Genomic DNA, 18,134 nt, shown 5'->3' on the forward strand with positions numbered 1-18,134 from the left:
CACATACTCGTCTGAAAAAACATCACCAATCCTAACGACGAATTTTCGGTTATCCATAAAGGATTGCACAAATTTGGGTAGGTTCCCTTGTAGTCCATATTTGAACATTTTTTCCAGGATTCCGTGCCTCCAAGTCACGTCGTATGCACCAAATATATCGAAAAATACTGCCACCAGATGTTCCCTTTAATATTTTATTACTCAACCGAACTAGATGGACAGTAGTTGACCGGCCTTTTCGGAACCCCGCTTGGTACGATTCCAATATTCCGTTTCCTTCCATGAACTCCTGGAGCCTCTCGTTAACCATACGTTCTAGCAGTTTTCCTACACAGGAGGTCAGACTTATTGGTCGATATATATATATGCGAATGTTTACATAAATGTGAGTACTGTATCATACGAGGATCTAAGAAAATGCAACATGTCAACCTTAACCATTACATGTTTTTAAAAGAATTTACCATTGAAATGCAATGATACAGTTACGTCTCGAGTTAAGTTATATAAATGACAGAATAACAGTATTTTATTTAACTTTCTTTGGTTTTCAACAAAACACAATGTACTTTTTACTTAGAAAACAAGATTTTTCAACAAAAAAAGATGCACAAAGACGAGAAATTTTTTACATAGTCAATATATCACTAAGTACATAATTTATCTTAAAAATACTTTTAGTATATAGGCATAGTTTTAGAATATTTTATTTACAGTATAGTTGAATTGTCTAACAGATAAGCAAATTTGTAACTATGTAGAACAAACATACATTTAAATTTTTTCTAAATTGATGGTATTTCTTTAACACAGAATTTGCTTGCATCACTACAAGTGTCTCCTAAAATTTACAACAAACCTATGTATAACTTGATATTGTTGTAAGTTGTAGAGTATGGACAATTCGCTAAGTAGTAGTTAACAATTAAGATAAAAAATAATTATGGCCGTTTGCACTGACAAAATTTAAGCGAGGCTTAGCTCAAAATCCAACGACTATTGCGACAATGGTTGCCATAAATTTGTCGATGCGAACGGTCATTAATCGTGTAGACTAGTTAAAAAATACCAAACTTTTGAGACTATGAAACATCTCATTGATGGAAATAGGTAACATATTAGGAATCTAATCAAAGTACATCTTATGAACTTAATAAAAAAAACGAGTGCTCACATGGTGCACATCATGTATACAAAATTATCACAAAATATGCAACTAGCAGAAAAACAATATCATAACATAAAAAGTTACTTTCCTAGTAAATTGCAAACCAGTTTGTTTGATAAAACGCTCTCTTAGAATATTCCTTGTACTATAATTTTTTAACATTGCTTTTTGTACGTACAGTCTTTGTTTGATTTATACCTTGCTACTACAATACATACTGGACCTCTTACAATACGAAGCAAATCGATAATTTCACTTGTACTCATATTTTCAACGGATTCATCGTTCACCTATAGATTGTATGTTGAAATAGGTATATGGCCACATAAATAATAGCAAATACCTTAATATATTAATACAGGCTACTACTTGCATTTGCGTATGGCGAAACAGGAAAAAGAGCGCTATGTACAAGGCCCAGTGTGGAATGGCGAAAAATAAAGGAGTAAATTAATTATATTACCAAGGTTATTATACCATTATACCATATATAATATCTGTGATATGTGGTATTACTAAATACCGTAACATCATTTATCCAGAACAATAACAAAGCACAAAGCACGTAAAACCATCAATAAAGTTTAAACCAAGTATGACAGCATGGCAAGTCTCTGATGACGGCTTACTTTTGACACTCCCTACCGCAACGTAGTGGCGCTGTAATTTGTGACCAGTTTTCAATGGCAGTTTCCTGTATTAATATATTAAGGTATTTGATAATAGGTAATTACCTTTAGTAAGCGATCTCCTGGTTTTAAACGTCCATCTTTTGCTGCGACACTATCTCCATGCACAGCACTAACATACGTATAACATGCAGCTCCTTGTAAACTGAATCCCAACCTGCTATTCCACCCACGATTTAGCTCAATCGACAATATCTAAAAATATTTGGTTATATTGGTCTTCTTCAGTTCCACTAGATTCACAAACCACATATTCACTCTCGATTTCACCATTCTCGGTAGCATGACCTTTATTCTCATCTACATTGAATACAATACCTTTCCATTTTTTAATACTGTTTCCATCGACAACTTTTTCGGTTGCGAAATTTTCATTACCACACGGTGGATGAGCAGATTGATAAGCTGGATTTTTATAACTAAACTCGGGACTATCGGAAGGAATATGTGGCATACTAACTGGTTGTTGTGGAAAAGTATCGCTACATTCTGCTTCCAAATTATTTATGTCGTCTTTTCCTAAATTGTAACTGAGATTAGGGGCATCCAGTATTTCTGGGTCTAAATTGTTGAGTTCGTAGGCATTATGAGCAAGTGAAAAATTAAATTTTGGTTTTCTAGTTATAACTGGTGTTCCTTTTGAGTTACATAAATCTAAAGAACTTGGACGAGACGGTCTATCACAATCATCGGAGTCTACAGAAAACAAAGAATTATAAAGATCTGCTTCATCGTCTAATGCCAGAGAGGGTTTCTTAAATAAACCTTCGTGAAACTGTTCATCAGAAATAAGATACTTGGCAGATGTGTCAGTTGCCTGTGAGGATTCTGATGAATAAGGTTGCCTACGTAAACGTCGGGGCGAGGTATTAGGCGAAGTGGAATGTAGATAGGTATCTTGATTACTTGTCTTACGCATGGCAATATCGTTTAACATATCTAGCGCCTCTGGCCTAAAACATTACGTAAGTCGCAATATGAAAGTAACATAGTGTATGGAATAGAATAGTGAGACTACTGTTCAAACACCGCAAACTTAAAAGAAGTCGCGTCAGGCTCAAGTCTACAAGGCTCATGTCACTACTGCTTGAAATCCAAATGTGATGCAATGCATCTGATGCAATACACTGTGTAAACATACAGCTCTAGTTACATGGTAGCACAGCAATGAAAGAAGCAGTTTTAATACATGCTCTTTAAATAACACTACAGATAATAGATACATAATAATGGTAGCTGACGAAAGCACAACATATATTCATTTCTCACAAAAAAAAACAGCTGCGTCACTTGCGCAGATTGTTTGTGGACAATATAAAATCAAAGCAGCAGAGAGTAAACATTATGTGTTGCCTAATGGTGCCAGGCCTCCACAATATCTAGCCAAAAGCGTCATCTTTAAGGATGCAACATAAGGTGGCAATTACAGTTAAAGGTTTTTCACATCTACCACTTTTTAATTCAGTTAACACGAAAATCTTGATGTTCAAACCCCATATTCTCTGTAAGGTCATCTCGCTATTCTATTCTTTACACTATTGTCACGATTATAATGTACTTACCTGAGATTTGGCTTTCGAATTAGAGAATTTCTTGGTGTAACCTCTGATGGAGATAATGTTGATAATGGTGTTTGGACTGGATCTCGATAAAGTCTTAATATGACTACATCTCCGGCTTGTCTCAAATACTGTACAGCTTGTTCATGAGTCATTGATGAAATTTCTACATCATTTACCTTAAAAAAAGTAGCGTAAGAAGATAAAAATGTTACAAACACATACTGTAATAATTTTATCGCCAGCACGAATTCGTCCATCTGACAAAGCCGGTTCCCGAACCAACGCTCTCACATAATGACCCAAAGCACTCTCATCTTCTTTACGTAAAGTAAATCCTAATGATCCATGTATTTTTGTAAGAGTGATCTCAAACTCCTGCGGGCAAAAGCATTACTTGGTATTTTTTAGATGAGTGTATTAAGATATATCTCTTACTCCATGATACAGGTCGTCTTCGGGCGTGGGTTGATAAGGAGGTGGTGTAAGGTTGAGACTGTTAGGCGGATCCCTTCGTGGGGGAGGGGGAGGAACTTCAGAAATAGGACTTACACAACTTAAAACATCTGGTGGAGGCCTACAGACCGTTAATTCCACTTGACTAGATGCGGTACGAAGTACTTCAAGAGCTTCCTACATACATATTTCACTATATTTTCTTATAGAAGACGTTTTATTTACTTACATAATTTGTTAAACCGGTAAGCGTAATTCCATTTACTTCTAAAAGCAAATCTCCTACATTAAGTAGGCCACTTGTCGCTGCAGGTTGATGAGGAAACAGTCTTTTGATACGAATTAGACCAGGCCATGAATTTCCACTATCAGTCCCACCAGAAACACTTAAACCCAAACCTCTTGATCCTTTTGTTAAGGCTACACTAAAGGTGCTCTCTGATAACAAATATTATTTACACAAACAGATCAAGTAGCCTTGAGGAACATCAGTTAGCCGTGTCTATCGACTTGAAATCTTGCATTCGCCCACTTTTGAAAAGTCTTTGTGAAACCAAAAAGTGCCAAAACACATACTGTCCTTGTTTAGATATGAATCCAACCAATGAAATTGCAGTTTTGTAGGTAGAATAATGCTGAAATAAGTTAAGTGTACATGATTTTGTGCCTTGTTCGAATCCCAATTTACTAAGTTTGTAATTTTAGTTATGAGCCACGAGTGTCCACAAGAGAGGTGTATTACAATAGGTCGCATTGTAACACTTGTCTTTCAATATACTAATGTAGTTGTGATCAAGTAGCTCGAAGGCAATTTGAATGTCTTAATTTCATAGTTTCAGGAATAAGTACCTAGGTTTCTAATATCTTATGACTAGATGGCAAAAAAGAGCTCACGAAAAGGAAGCAAACGCGCCGTGAATTTAGGGGATTTGAGCTTTGGGCACTCTTTTAAAAGATCGTTAAACAACGTTCGCATGCTTGAGGGAAAGTGCGTCAAGATCGCAAAGGGAAAATGCGTGAGTCTCATGTTAAACAAAAATATGCACAAAACAAAAGAAGGAATCCAAAACAAACCAATTTTCAATTTTGTACCAATTAAAATTTACCATAATTTATAATTGTTTAATATATAACATCCAAATTACATTGAATTGATTCTGTAAGAGACCACAACAATTTTCCTGGGGGAATTTAAACAATTTAGTGTTTAATAATGAAGCAGTGTACATTAGGCATAAAGGATATTGTAGGACTGTCAAAAACGTTGTCTTTAAGGTAGATTTCTATCTATCTACCTATTGTAATGGTACCAGTATGTTTATAGGTCTCGTTATAGGTTTATACAAGGTGATTCGGGAAGAAATGGATATATTTTCAAGACATGTCTAGGAAGCTAAAATAAGCAAAATAAGCTCATTTGTTCAAATTTTCATTTGTTTCAGAGATAATTCTTAATGCTGCGGCGTTAACGGGAGCAAATCATTGTTCACTGAAGCTGGCTACCAGGTCCATTCATAAACGAGCAAATAAATGTATTGAAATGGGTGCTGGAGTTTTCAAAAATGTAACGTGAATTAATGCTACTGATTTTTTTGTTTCCAAGTTCAATAATACATTTTTCTTGAATTTTATAAATTACTATTTTTCAAAATATCTCTGAAATAAATGAAAATCAGATTTGAACCTATGAGCTTATTTTTGCTTCTTGGACATGTCTGTAAAATATTTCCTCCTGAATCACCCTGTATATATCACTTCCAAGAAACATTCTAACTTTTGTAATCATGAACCGATTTCGACTGAACTTTAAGAGACTCCTACATTTCTCGGTCAACTTCGTGAATTCCGCATTCCGCCATATTGGAACAAAATGGCGGAAAGAAATCTGCCTACACCTGATCGGCCGACCCGAAAAAGATTTTTTTTATTTGGATTGAGCTAAGGAAGCTGTTCTGCCAAGAATTTGAGACCTGGTTTTCTTTGAAACTACAAAGGTGTTCCACATAAAGTAAGAAAGACAGTTTTAAAAATGATAAGCGAAATTTCAAGCCAAATAGGTTGAGTACTTCTCCACGAACAGATAACTGACAGTCCTCCATGATTCTTCCGTGTAAAATTCAACCATGATGTCTAAAAATCCGAAGAAATTAGCAAGTTTAATAAAATTGATGGTGTATGTAGGTATACACAGTGAGTGACCAATCCAAAATGATCCATTTGTAATAATAGTAATAATAATAAGGCATTTATTGAAAATAATGAAAACAAAATTATACATGTTCAAGATTAACAAAAATAAGGATCACACATTATATCTGAAGAGAACTGAATATTTTAAAAACTGCACGCTCGTTGTTTCCAAATGGATTAAGTTCAAACAAGTAAGTACAGAAGTTTGAATATACTAAATAACATTAATTTATTATGGCATCGCAAAAGTGAAATATAGTATTTTTAACGGGACAAATAAATTCTAATAAAAACAGACGCTTATCAAGATTAATTTTGATTTAAGAGGTACATACATACATTATGACTAAGTAGTTTTTGAAGTTTAGTTTTAAAATTTTGTATAGCAAGTTCTTTGTGTGTCTGAAAACCGTGAGAGTCAGCGTACCGATCTGCTTTTATTAAATATTAGGTCTATCAAAAATAAAATTGATGAGTTTAATATTTTTCTTAATCATTGTTTATTTGTTATTTCTCTGTCGGATGAGGAATCAATTGCTTTGAAAATCCATAACGACTTTAAGATAATCTCTGCCTTTTTGAGATTGAAGTACGAGATGCTATTAGAAGTTTAAAAAATATACATACTCCTAATACCTTTGGAATCACAATAACAACACTGAAAGCAACAACAAACATAACTGTAGGGCCACTAACGAAATTAATAATGTAATCATACAAACTGGGCGCTTTCCGGACATTTTTAAAATGGCTAAGATGATACCGATCCCAAAATGTGAACCGGCTACCTTTTACCAATTTTGATCCTTCCTGTTGTATCAAAAGTGGTCGAATCAATCTTAAAAAATCAAATCTGCAAATATTTTGAAGTAAACCATTTGTTCAACACCAACCAATTTGGATTTCAAGCTGGAATGTCCACCACTATGACCATAAACCACTTAGTAGGAATGATCGTAGATGGTTTTGAGGCTGGTTTGTGCACAGTCTCCATACTCTGTGACTTGCAAAAGGCATTCCACTGCGTTGCACATGACATACTGATCAATAAACTAAACCACTACACATTTGACGCCACTAGTGTAGAGCTTATTAGCTCATATTTATTTTTCGAATTTTATACTTTTGAAAGGTTTAGATGTGTTACTTGGCGTTAGCGTTACCCAAGGATGCTATACAGAGTGGCCCAACGAGAAGTAGGTATACAGAGGGCTTTTAGGGTATTAAATTTAGAAATTTCGAAAAATCCTCGAACACGTCAATTTTGTATTCGAGGGGGACAACTTTTGGAATACAAATCAAGAACCCAAGTCTTCACCCCTCTACGTAGGGAGCTTAACCCCTAAAATTTTAAATGGACTCCTATGGCAAATGGCACATTATTTGAAAGCCAATTTAATCGTGATTACTAATCTGCTTTGCTTTTTAAATTCTATTGATTCGTTTCGGAGATATTCGCATTTGAAAGCTAAGTTCCGCTTAAATTTGTCGGTGCAAATGGGCATTAGATCATTATATTCCACTGTGCCTATAAAATTTTGACAACATATTAACAAACACTGTGCAGGCTAATAAAAGTACCTAGGTACATTAGGGAGATAAAATATCTGACACTTTCAGCAAAGACGGATTTTTACACATCCTGATTGGATTAGTAAGAAGAATATTATAGTCACAAACCTGGTGTTATGAAAGGATAACACGTATGAGAATCCATGTAATGTAAGAATGCTCCGTCATGTATTGCTGATGTATATTCCTCTTCGGGCGATCTTTCGGATCCGTATCCTTGGTCGCACTGCAGGACAGCTTGAGTATCGGAAAATTTCCAATGCAAAGGAGCCGCATTTCCTAATGATGGTATGCGTTCCACACCATGTAACTGCGAGTTTTCGCAATCATGATGATTATTATTGCACGAGTGGGAATTGCGATCATCTAAATAACTGGGAAGGCTACCGCACATCTTGTTATCCGAAGAAGCATGACGATCTTTTGAATTACAAATACTACCACTTGATTGCGATCTTCTACCATGCAAACCTTTGGAGGAATGCCTACTTACGTTGGCTCCCATTCTAATATCATGGTCGACCCAAAGGCGACGCTTGTAGTTCGCGTCGTCTACTTTGCGTTGGTTACTGTGATTTGAAGTCTGTCCTAAAACAAAATAATACAATATGTAAAAAACATTTCCGTTAAATCCTTGAAATTAAAAATTTGCAGACTTCCTTTTGGTAAAAGAAATTTTTATCTTCAGGCGAGTTAGTAACTAGTAAGTAGATAGTATTTATTACTTACATCCTTCTTTGAAAATACTTCTGGGGTAATTTTATGCTGTACATGAAAACATGCATGCTGCATGCATGTAATTTGAGGAGATACAAATTCCCGCCACTTTTACCTATAACATATTCTTCCTAACCTATCCTGATGTGAATGTACCTACACATAAGAAAATATTATCTCACACGTCTTCATCAGTGGCACATTATCCATAAAGGTACAAGTACAATAGAATAGAACACTGGAGTATAAGAGTTGAGGAATAAGGAGAGCCTAGATAGATGCTTGCAGATAATGAAGAATTTAATTGAAATTCTAAATTCCCAACTGTATCTACAGCATGTCCCTGGTTCGCCTATACTGTTTAAGAAAAATGCATTCTTCATAAGTTTTTACTTGTTCTAAAATGGTTATTTCCGTTTAAGTATACCCTCGAGCCTTCAAAATTCTTCTACTGTTTTAGAAAAAACTACAAAAATACGAAAATATGCAAACTATCGACCTATATCAATTATATGCAATTTTTCCAAAATCCTCGAATCCATAATTAGTGAACACATTTTATCCATTGTCCGTAACGAAATATCTTCATGTCAACATGGGTTTATGCCACAGCGCTCAACAACGACAAATTTAATTGGTTTTACACAATTCATATCAGAAAATTTAGATCAAAGGCTTCAAACAGATGTCATTTACACTGACTTCAGTAAGGCGTTCGATCGATTGAATCACAACATTTTAATTCAAAAGTTAAAGAAATATAATATCCCTAACAACATATCGCAAGTTATCAGATCATATTTGTATCATAGACCTCAAATTGTGGCTTATAATGGTCACCAGTCCACATCGTATGTAGCAAGCAGTGGGGTACCCCAAGGGTCCAACCTAGGGCCAACACTATTCCTATTGTTTATTAATGACCTACAATCAGTTGTGAAGGGTCCATGTTTACTCTATGCCGACGACTTAAAACTATACAACACTATACATAGTAAGGAAGATTACCATACTCTCCAAAATAACTTGGATAACGTATCCCAATGGTGTGTTACTAATAAACTTCAATTAAACCTTAAAAAATGTACTTGTATGACTTTTGCACGTGTTGAGGACAAAATAATGTTTAATTACTCAATTAATGGTAATGCATTAAACCGGGTTTCGGTAGTGCGTGATCTTGGAATACAGTTTGATGAAATTTTGTCATTTAATAATCATGTATCGCAATTATCTTCTGAGTGTTCGGAAATAATGGGATTTATAATAAGGAATGGCAAACTACTACAAATTAATACGCTCATGACTCTTTTTAATGCATATGTGATAAGTAACTACGGTAGTGTAGTTTGGAAGATTTATAAGATATCTACTGTTTCGAGAATCGGGCGTTTATCCGAATAGAACCGTTAGCAATGCGGATCTGCTCAGTGCCTTCAATCTTATTTCAGTGGAAAATCGTCATAATATAGTATCTATAGTTTACTTGAGCAAACTTGTGAATTACCAGATTGATGACCAATATTTCCTGTCTTTGTTACAATTCAATGTACCTAGACTTGCTTCATGAAGTAATATTACATTTACTTATAAGACATGTAATACAAATCATCATATGAACTCTCCCCTTATCAGACTATGTAGACTGTACAATTCCCTAAATAGCGACATTGATATCTTTAATGATAAAGTAAGCGTTATAAAAAAATTCCTGTATCAAATGTATTCCGCGAACAGTCAATGATAGCTACGTATGGATATAGCAGTGTAATATCTTTGTTACCCAAACACTGCAGATGTCATTTTTAATAATGGTAGATAACTGGTAGCTATTATGGCTTTTTCTCAAATAATTATAATTTCTTTCTAGGTACTTGAAATAATATTTTTGTTATAATTGTGTCATTACATAACAGTATGAAGCTAAATTTCAGTGTGAATGGATGCTCTCCTATTTTATGTTACCTTTTTTTTTGTTCTTACATGTTTTAAGTTTAGTATGCATGTGTTTACTAGCACGTGCCCACTAGGTAAGATTAATTGTGATGTTGCTCTGTAACTGGCTTTGCTGTTGAGCAATAAATATATATTTATTTATTTATTTATTTATTTATTTATTTAAAATATGGTTGATTTTTACCAGTCTGAACAGTCAAAAGGCGTCTCTATACCGGATGGTGACTTGACGAATGCACCATAGGAATTTCCGAGGGAATGTCAATAGTAATTTTTTCATTTCCGATTATTGGCATCCCTAATTATTTTAGAAAAAGTCTATTTAGGTCTTTTGTAGAGAAAAAAATTAAGAATCCATTATACTAAGCTTTTAATTTTTTTAACTTTGAAACCAAGAATTTGGATACCTAACTAAAAACTGGCGCGTTTAAGAAAATCAGTGATGCCATGGCAGTTTGAGATCAAACAAAGCTAACTAATGGCAAATGCAGGCGCTTTTGTTTGATTTCATAATTCCATATGGCATTACCGAGGGGTTAATTGTAACAGTATTGCGCGAAATCGATGCGATTTCGCAAGGATTTCGCGCAATTGTACCTAAGGGATTTAGCGCATTTCCAAGAGATTTCGTGAGATTGTAAGGGATTTCGCGAAATAGTTAGGGATTTCGCAGCTTTTAAAAGATTAGGAAGATGTCCTAGGGATTTCGCGAAATAATCGGCGAGTGCTAGAACCTGCAACAGATTTCAAATAGCTTTTGCTCTTCGACTATAATCAAAGAAACAGCCTCCACTGTAGGCGCAAGAAATGTAACGATTTCGCAAGCGATTTCGCGGATTTCGCAAGCGATTTTGCAAGTTTTAACGTGATTTCCAGTTTTTTCAAAAATTTCGCGATTTCGCAAGGTAGTGAGTAATAAACTCACTGAAAAAAAATAAATTCCTCAACGGTGCACAAAAAAAATTCAATACAACCCAATTTTTAATTTTTTAGCTAGTCTTAAGGAAGTAATAAATAACCGAATCTTTAAGGGTTTCTTTCCCTTATCAATTGAACTGATCAAAATTACTTAGAATGAGATTTGTGACGGTCGATTGTAGAATACTGAACTTACGAATTTATATGAAACTTCACAGAAAATTAAAAAAATGAAACTATAACTAATAGATGTAAGAAATGAGGTATCTCCCCCCCCCCTTCCTCCTTCCCGCCCCCTTGGTTGAAATCCCCTCCAATTAGGGTCAAAAATAGAAATAAATAAAATGCATTTAGTCAACACCGCCAAGTTTGATCATTACTTTTTTCGTTGATTTTTTGGACTACTTTCTGAATTGGATGCAGTTTTTATCCTTCTCACTTACATAGGTACATAGCGATCAAAAATGAGTGACCGTCGAGTCACCTTTGGAATTTTTGTTTACATGGGAAATCGTACTTAACTCGAACTTCCAAAGGCGACTCGAAAGTCACTCATTTTTGATCGCCCGATACCTACTGCTTGTACTGAAAACGTCCCTTCAGCGGTCTCTTGAGTCTTGTGTTTCTTCAATGCTTACTACATATAAATTATTAAAATGTTGAATTTCCAAAGCTGGACTGTCAGTTAAGAATTATGTTACATGCCCTGGTAGAAACGGACAAAACTGATACCTATGCATAATTTTTCTGTCACTTTCTTCAAGATAAAAATTGTGTAGCTGTAGTGTTAAGTTGTTCAGAAATTCATAATGTACATTTTCTATATGAACTTCCAAGTGCATAATATGTATGTACATACTTAGGTAGGCAAGATATAGCCATTGTTTAAAGTATTTAAACAATGATATAGCTTTTAACAAACTCCTACTTCTCGTCGCTCCGCATCAGATGTTATGTACTAGGTACTGTGCTGAGCCTGAGATTCAAATTCAAATCAGATTATATTTATATTATTTATTTATTATTTAGATTATAATTATATTAGTCATCGCTCATCTGAAACCTATCATAATTATTTCGAACAATATAATCTTTGCGTGTGTGGGTAAATTGCGAGTAAATTGTGAGTTAACGTGTGTAACCCCCTTTATCTTACGCCGATCCTTAAAAAAATTAAATTATTCCTTACCCTTTACGTTACTATAACTGATCCCAATAAAATAATTGAAATGTTTAATAAAATTAGCGATTTTACTTTAATTCATTCCGAGTTCATTCGTAAATAATATGAGAATCGGTATTTATACTTTAAAAAAACTGCCAGATTGTTAATAAATTAGCTTAGCTCGTATGTATCAACGAACTCATCAACCGATATACAAGAGAACGCTAAAGATAAAAGATAATGAATGCAATGCAAAATGGTAACGTACCCTTATGATCTTTCCACCTGGTTTGCGTGAGTTTCTCACATTTATTCCTTTCGCTCACACCACTGTCACAGATTTAAACAAAAATATTGAAACAACTAGGTAAATAAGCACTCCCATTTTATTTTTTCGTATAAACAATACAAAAACGAGGTGAAAGAGTGCACTGATGCGACTGCGACCGGCCGCTCGCTGGAAGAACAAGGTGCAGAGGCGAGGTCGCCCAGCTCATGCGCCAGCGCAACGTGCAACCGGGGTACCGTGTTTTGCCGTCACGAGAGTATGCAATCGACTATTTCAGTATTTGAATTTTTGTTTGTTATTGTTAATTTCAATCCTCGTCGTTTTGTTTTTGTCATTTTGTGTATGGTCATCATATACAATCGCAATCTATACGGCTCGCAAGAAAATTATAGATTGACACGAAACACGAATTACTTTGAAAATTTAAATTAACAATGCAACCCTCTACGGCCTACTCGTAGATACATTAGATATATTAATATATTATGTACGAAGGCGTCTAAGGGACACAGTATTTTTTTTGTTTCCTATACATTCCAACGCAAAATTTTGTGTTATAACCCAAAATTTTGCTCTATAACACAAAATTTTGCGTTACATCGCAAAATGTAGTATTATAATGCAAAATTTTGCATTAAGAGTCTTCTTTACCCAAGCGCAACTTTTTTACATTATAGTATATAGACGATTATAGTTGCAAGAGACAAGATGGTATTTTTGCTTTGTCAACTCCTGTCTTGGTCCTTAGTTAGTTTCCGCCGACACTGAGCAGCGGCGCCACTTGTTAGTGTGGTGTCACACTATGCGTTTTTACCGCTCCCGCTAAAACGGATGCGGTTTGACCGGATGAGATCTACTTGTCACACTATTCCGGTTTAACGGGATGCGTTTTTGCTATATTTTGGCAGTCTAAGTAGTGTCATGTCTCAATTATTGTTAAAGATGGTTTATGCGCTTAAGGCGGAGGGGCTATTGCGAAAGCAGATATATCGTCAATATTAGATTGATCCTTTTAATTCAGGACGAGAATCTAATTAGATTCGCGAAGTTTTATGAAAAAATTCGAATGAACAAGAAAATTTTTTTTGTATATTACCGAATGTCCAAAAATTCAATTTCTATCCATGATTTCTCCCTTCAGTTTTTATCTATATACTCTTTAGATTGTTTTTCCCACAGTGCAGTTTTTGCATGCACGCATTCGATGAATAAACCGACATCAAACATTGTAAACCTAACAAAACACCCGGTTGCAACGCTCAGTGGGACAACTGATGACAACCAACGTGTAACAACACATGGTTTCATGTCATTGTGGTTGTCATGTTATTCTACGCAGCGGCAGCAGGATGCGGTTGCATCCGGTTGGTGCGGCGAAAACGCATATATGTGACTGGTATCATTTAATAACGTGTGATATTACCATCCCGTCAAACGGGAGCGTTTTAGCGGGAGCGGTAAAAACGCATAGTGTGACACCACACTTACACTGAAATTGTTGATTTACCGCCCGCCAAGATACAGACTTTATTTACAAAAAATATGATTTCATTTTTTGGGGTAATGTTTAGAGGAACTTATCTAAAATACTGTCGGTTTACTTTTTCCATAAATCGTCTTGATCGCGAGTAAAAAAATGAAATAGATTAGCGCAATAATCGGCGCAAAACAGCTAATCTTTTAAACAATCGATATTCAGTTGCTTTACACTTTTTTAAAAAAATAGTCCGAACATTTTGTAGATAAAGGTCTACTTTTTTTTAAAAACAACTAGAGTTTTTATGGCGGGCGCTCTTATGGAAATTTACATTGGGTGCAGTGGGTATACAGAAGACTCTTAAAGTACAAAATGTTGCGTTATAACACAAAATTTTGCTCTATAACACAAAATTTTGCGCTATAACACAAAATGTTGTACTATAATGCAAACATTTGCGAATAACACGTCATATTACAACACAATTTTTTTCATTTATAATTTTATATCCCAAACAAAACGGGTGACCGTTCCCTGCAGTCTGTCCCTGGAATGCCGTTATTCGCATATGTTTGCATTAAAGTACAACATTTTGTGTTATAATGCAAAATTTTGTGTTATAGAGCAAAATTTTGTGTTATAACGCAAAATTTTGTACTTTAATGCAAAATTTTGCATTATAATACAACATTTTGCGATATAACGCAAAATTTTGTGTTATAAAGCAAAATTTTGTGTTATAACACAAAATTTTGCGTTGGAATGTATAGGAAACAAAAAAAAATACTGTGTCCCTTAGACGCCTTCGTAATTATGAAAGGTATAATGCAATTATTATTGTAGGGTAGGTATACGCGGGTGTAATAAGTCGTATACCGGGTGGTGCATTATGGTAAGTAGGAACATAGGGACTTAAACATGGGAAATTAGTTTTATGGAATATGCTGCCCTCCTGTATATTTTACAGAAAAAACTGTACAGTTTAAAGTTGTTCAGAGTTAATAGGTGCATACAAAACTGTTTTTACATGTTTTATTAAGCTTTTGGTATACCCGCAAATTTAAAAATAAATTTCAACAGTTCTGTTATTGGTAGCAATATAGCCATGACTTTTGTTGTTTTATGAATTGCTATTAACAGAAATGTTGAAAATCTGTTACAGAGCGTTTGGAATTTTAGGTCAGAATTATCTAAATCATTCTTCTGTAGATATATGGAGTGAGGATTTGTATACTGGGAAAAAGTTAAAATTGAAGAACTAATAGTTATAGGTTTGTAGCGTTTTGTGTATGGTCCTTTTTGGCCTGATGGGATCAATATGAAGCAATATTATACAGCAATATTATAGATACCTACCTATTAAAGACTTACCTCCACGCAAATCTAATACACAATCTCTTCCTTTTCCTACAGTTGCATTACTGTATGGAGTTCCAAGCTCATTTACTAAATACTTGGATCTAGACATAGGCTTTTTTTTCACGCTCACAGGTGAACTAAGATCGTATGCACATTTTTCGCGGTTATGCTTGTGTAAAATTTGAGAAAACGAACCAAGATGTTTATCTTCGCCTTTTTCATGAATAATCTTAGTCTTTGGATTTACTCGTTGACGTCTTCTTCGATTTTCATATTTAAAACTTTCCTCTATAATTAAAGTTCCAGCACTACACGTACGTGTTTTATACCTCTTGTGAGTCAAACAATTAACTTCCGGTAAAACACCACTATTGTTCAGGAAATGTTTATAGCCGTTGTGTTCTTTCGTCAGGACTCTCCCTTGTTCTTCATTGGACAGGGATCCACTACTACCACTAGTCGCCATTTTTACACTTTCGTCATTCTGCTTAAGAATCTTCCGAAAAAGGACATCATCTCTAGCATTTAGTTGACAATGAAAATCGCGAACAGATCGACTTTTCCGTAGTGAATCTTTTGCCATGGGCTGTTGTGAAAAGTCACTGCAACACTTTTGGAGTGAAATCGCATTATTATTATCGTTTCTTTGCACCTTGCTCTTTCGGGTGCTCACAAAACTATTATGAAAAATGTCACTTTTTGATTTTTTTAATTGTCTTAATTTGGATACTTCTGTATCAACGTCAGAACTATTCCAACTACGCCTTTGCAGAGAATGGTCCTTAGCTTCTAACAATAATTCCCCTTTTGAATTATACAATTTAATTGTAGGTAATATTATTTGGGGAGAAGATTTAGATGTGGAGAGCTCCCAATTCCAACTTTTTGGTTTCTTCAATTGCAAACATATAACATCGCAGGCGTTCGAACCGTTCTGTGTTAACGTTCCCATTGCTTATTTGTTTTTGAAATACTGCAACGAACCTTTAAGCTAAGAATTCGATTTTTTTATTTGAACGGTTTTTGACGTAGGTAGTTATTCTTTTATTTGGTATCAACTGAAACTGAAACCACCTTTTAGCTTTAAGTAGATATAAGCACAAGTAAATATTGAAGTAGGTGGTACATATAAGTAGGTATAACGTAGGTCGTAGGGGCGTTTGCATAATGCATATTTACCACAGTAGTACAAGTTAGGTATACCTATACTTAATATTTGTTTTGACATATCAGTAAATGTGAAGCAGATACATGTGTGATATGCAGTATATGTCTCTCCTCTAATTAGGTAGGTAGGTATGGCATCTATAATTCACTTTACTCACACTTTATGCACACATTAATCCGGACATACCAAGCGATTTTGCAAAATCAACTGATTAATATAATGTAAATCTGCCGTCTTCCCTACGCGAAAATATTTTTAGCTGTAAACACGAGTAGGTTGTAACAAAGTGAGCACGTAATCTGTCCCAACCGAAGCTTATTTTTATATACACAAGCTGCCTTTTTAAAAATAGAGTAGGTAGGTCAATTTTAATGAATGCTTCGACAGCAGTAAGGTACACATACCTACGTTAAAAATTCACCTTTTGAAATACAAATATATCTATAGGTAGGTACTTATACGAGTAGGTATTACAGGTAGTCCTTGCTCTTTCTAGAACAATTGGACAAATCTTCAAAATAATTAAGTATAAATCTATCTTTCATGCAATTGTTAAATAAGCATAATTTGCTTTTGGTTTTATTTGAACTTCCTCATCAAAAGCAAACATATTCATTAACATATTTCTTAATAAACTCTCATAAAACATTATGATGTGATTATGAAACAAATAAATAGGTACTTATTCTCTATTATTGTACTATAGAGATCGTTTTTTTTTTCGACGATTGTGCCCAATTATTAGGATTCACCAACAGTTTGCTAACAATTAAGCTCTGCATATACTACCATTTGTATATATATAGATACTATACCTACAAGGTTGTGATTTAATAACGAATAAATTTAATAGAAATGAAAGTACGCTTGGGCCCGTCGATTTTGTGTTTAGATTGCGCATATTTTGACATAAAATGAAAAATTTTTTGTCCTTAAATAGAAACATTGAATAGAAATACAATAATAATAATATCTTTTATTAGCTACATTATAACTGAATGCATGCATATATAAAGTACAAAAGCTAATTGGGCGAAGTTCGAATGTAAGTATCAACAGAAACTGCATTCGCTGTTCCACTTAACCCATTTCCCAAATATACATATAATGTTTTGCGCACGAAAGACTATACATATATGGCTTCTAAATAATAAAACATAAACTGGTGTGCGTGGTTGCAGCACTCATGAATGATTGATGAATGCTGAAAAAGCGAGTTAATGAATGCATGATGCGATATAGGTACCCATATATTATCGCATTTTGGGGTTCTCCAGAAAATTCTAGACAAATTTCATGATCTTCAACTGTTCATCAGAAGAGTTTTCGAGTGGTTATCCATCCAAATACTAACCGGGAGCAACATTGCTTGATTTTGGATAAGAATTGAATTATATTAGTAATAAACACAAATTAAAGTTAAAAAAAGTGCACGTTGTTAGTTTGAGTTA

General features: G+C 34.5%; 1 protein-coding gene across 6 annotated transcripts; it reads right to left on the reverse strand.

Annotated features, from left to right (window-relative positions):
• Positions 1–612: 612 nt before the first annotated feature.
• Positions 613–16,941, reverse strand: LOC116165804 (tyrosine-protein phosphatase non-receptor type 13-like). 6 transcript variants are annotated; one of them, XM_031480492.1, is made up of 10 exons: positions 16,841–16,941; positions 15,513–16,579; positions 7,743–8,222; positions 4,102–4,310; positions 3,855–4,049; positions 3,642–3,794; positions 3,420–3,595; positions 2,105–2,810; positions 1,903–2,052; positions 614–1,458 (listed from the first exon to the last, which is right to left on the reverse strand). In XM_031480492.1, exons 2-10 carry the CDS (start codon positions 16,465–16,467, stop codon positions 1,324–1,326), a joined length of 3,159 nt encoding a protein of 1,052 aa, XP_031336352.1. In that variant the 5' UTR covers positions 16,468–16,579; positions 16,841–16,941; the 3' UTR covers positions 614–1,323. The 6 variants fall into 6 exon arrangements, with proteins under 6 accessions (XP_031336355.1, XP_031336352.1, XP_031336354.1 ...); XM_031480495.1 differs by having other exon boundaries at positions 613–1,458; positions 3,969–4,049; positions 15,513–16,939; XM_031480494.1 differs by having other exon boundaries at positions 15,528–16,937.
• Between the last annotated feature and the right edge of the window lie 1,193 nt (positions 16,942–18,134).

The sequence above is a fragment of the Photinus pyralis genome, unplaced genomic scaffold (assembly GCF_008802855.1).
Source record: "Photinus pyralis isolate 1611_PpyrPB1 unplaced genomic scaffold, Ppyr1.3 Ppyr1.4_LG3a, whole genome shotgun sequence".
NCBI classification, from domain to species: Eukaryota; Metazoa; Arthropoda; class Insecta; order Coleoptera; family Lampyridae; genus Photinus; species Photinus pyralis.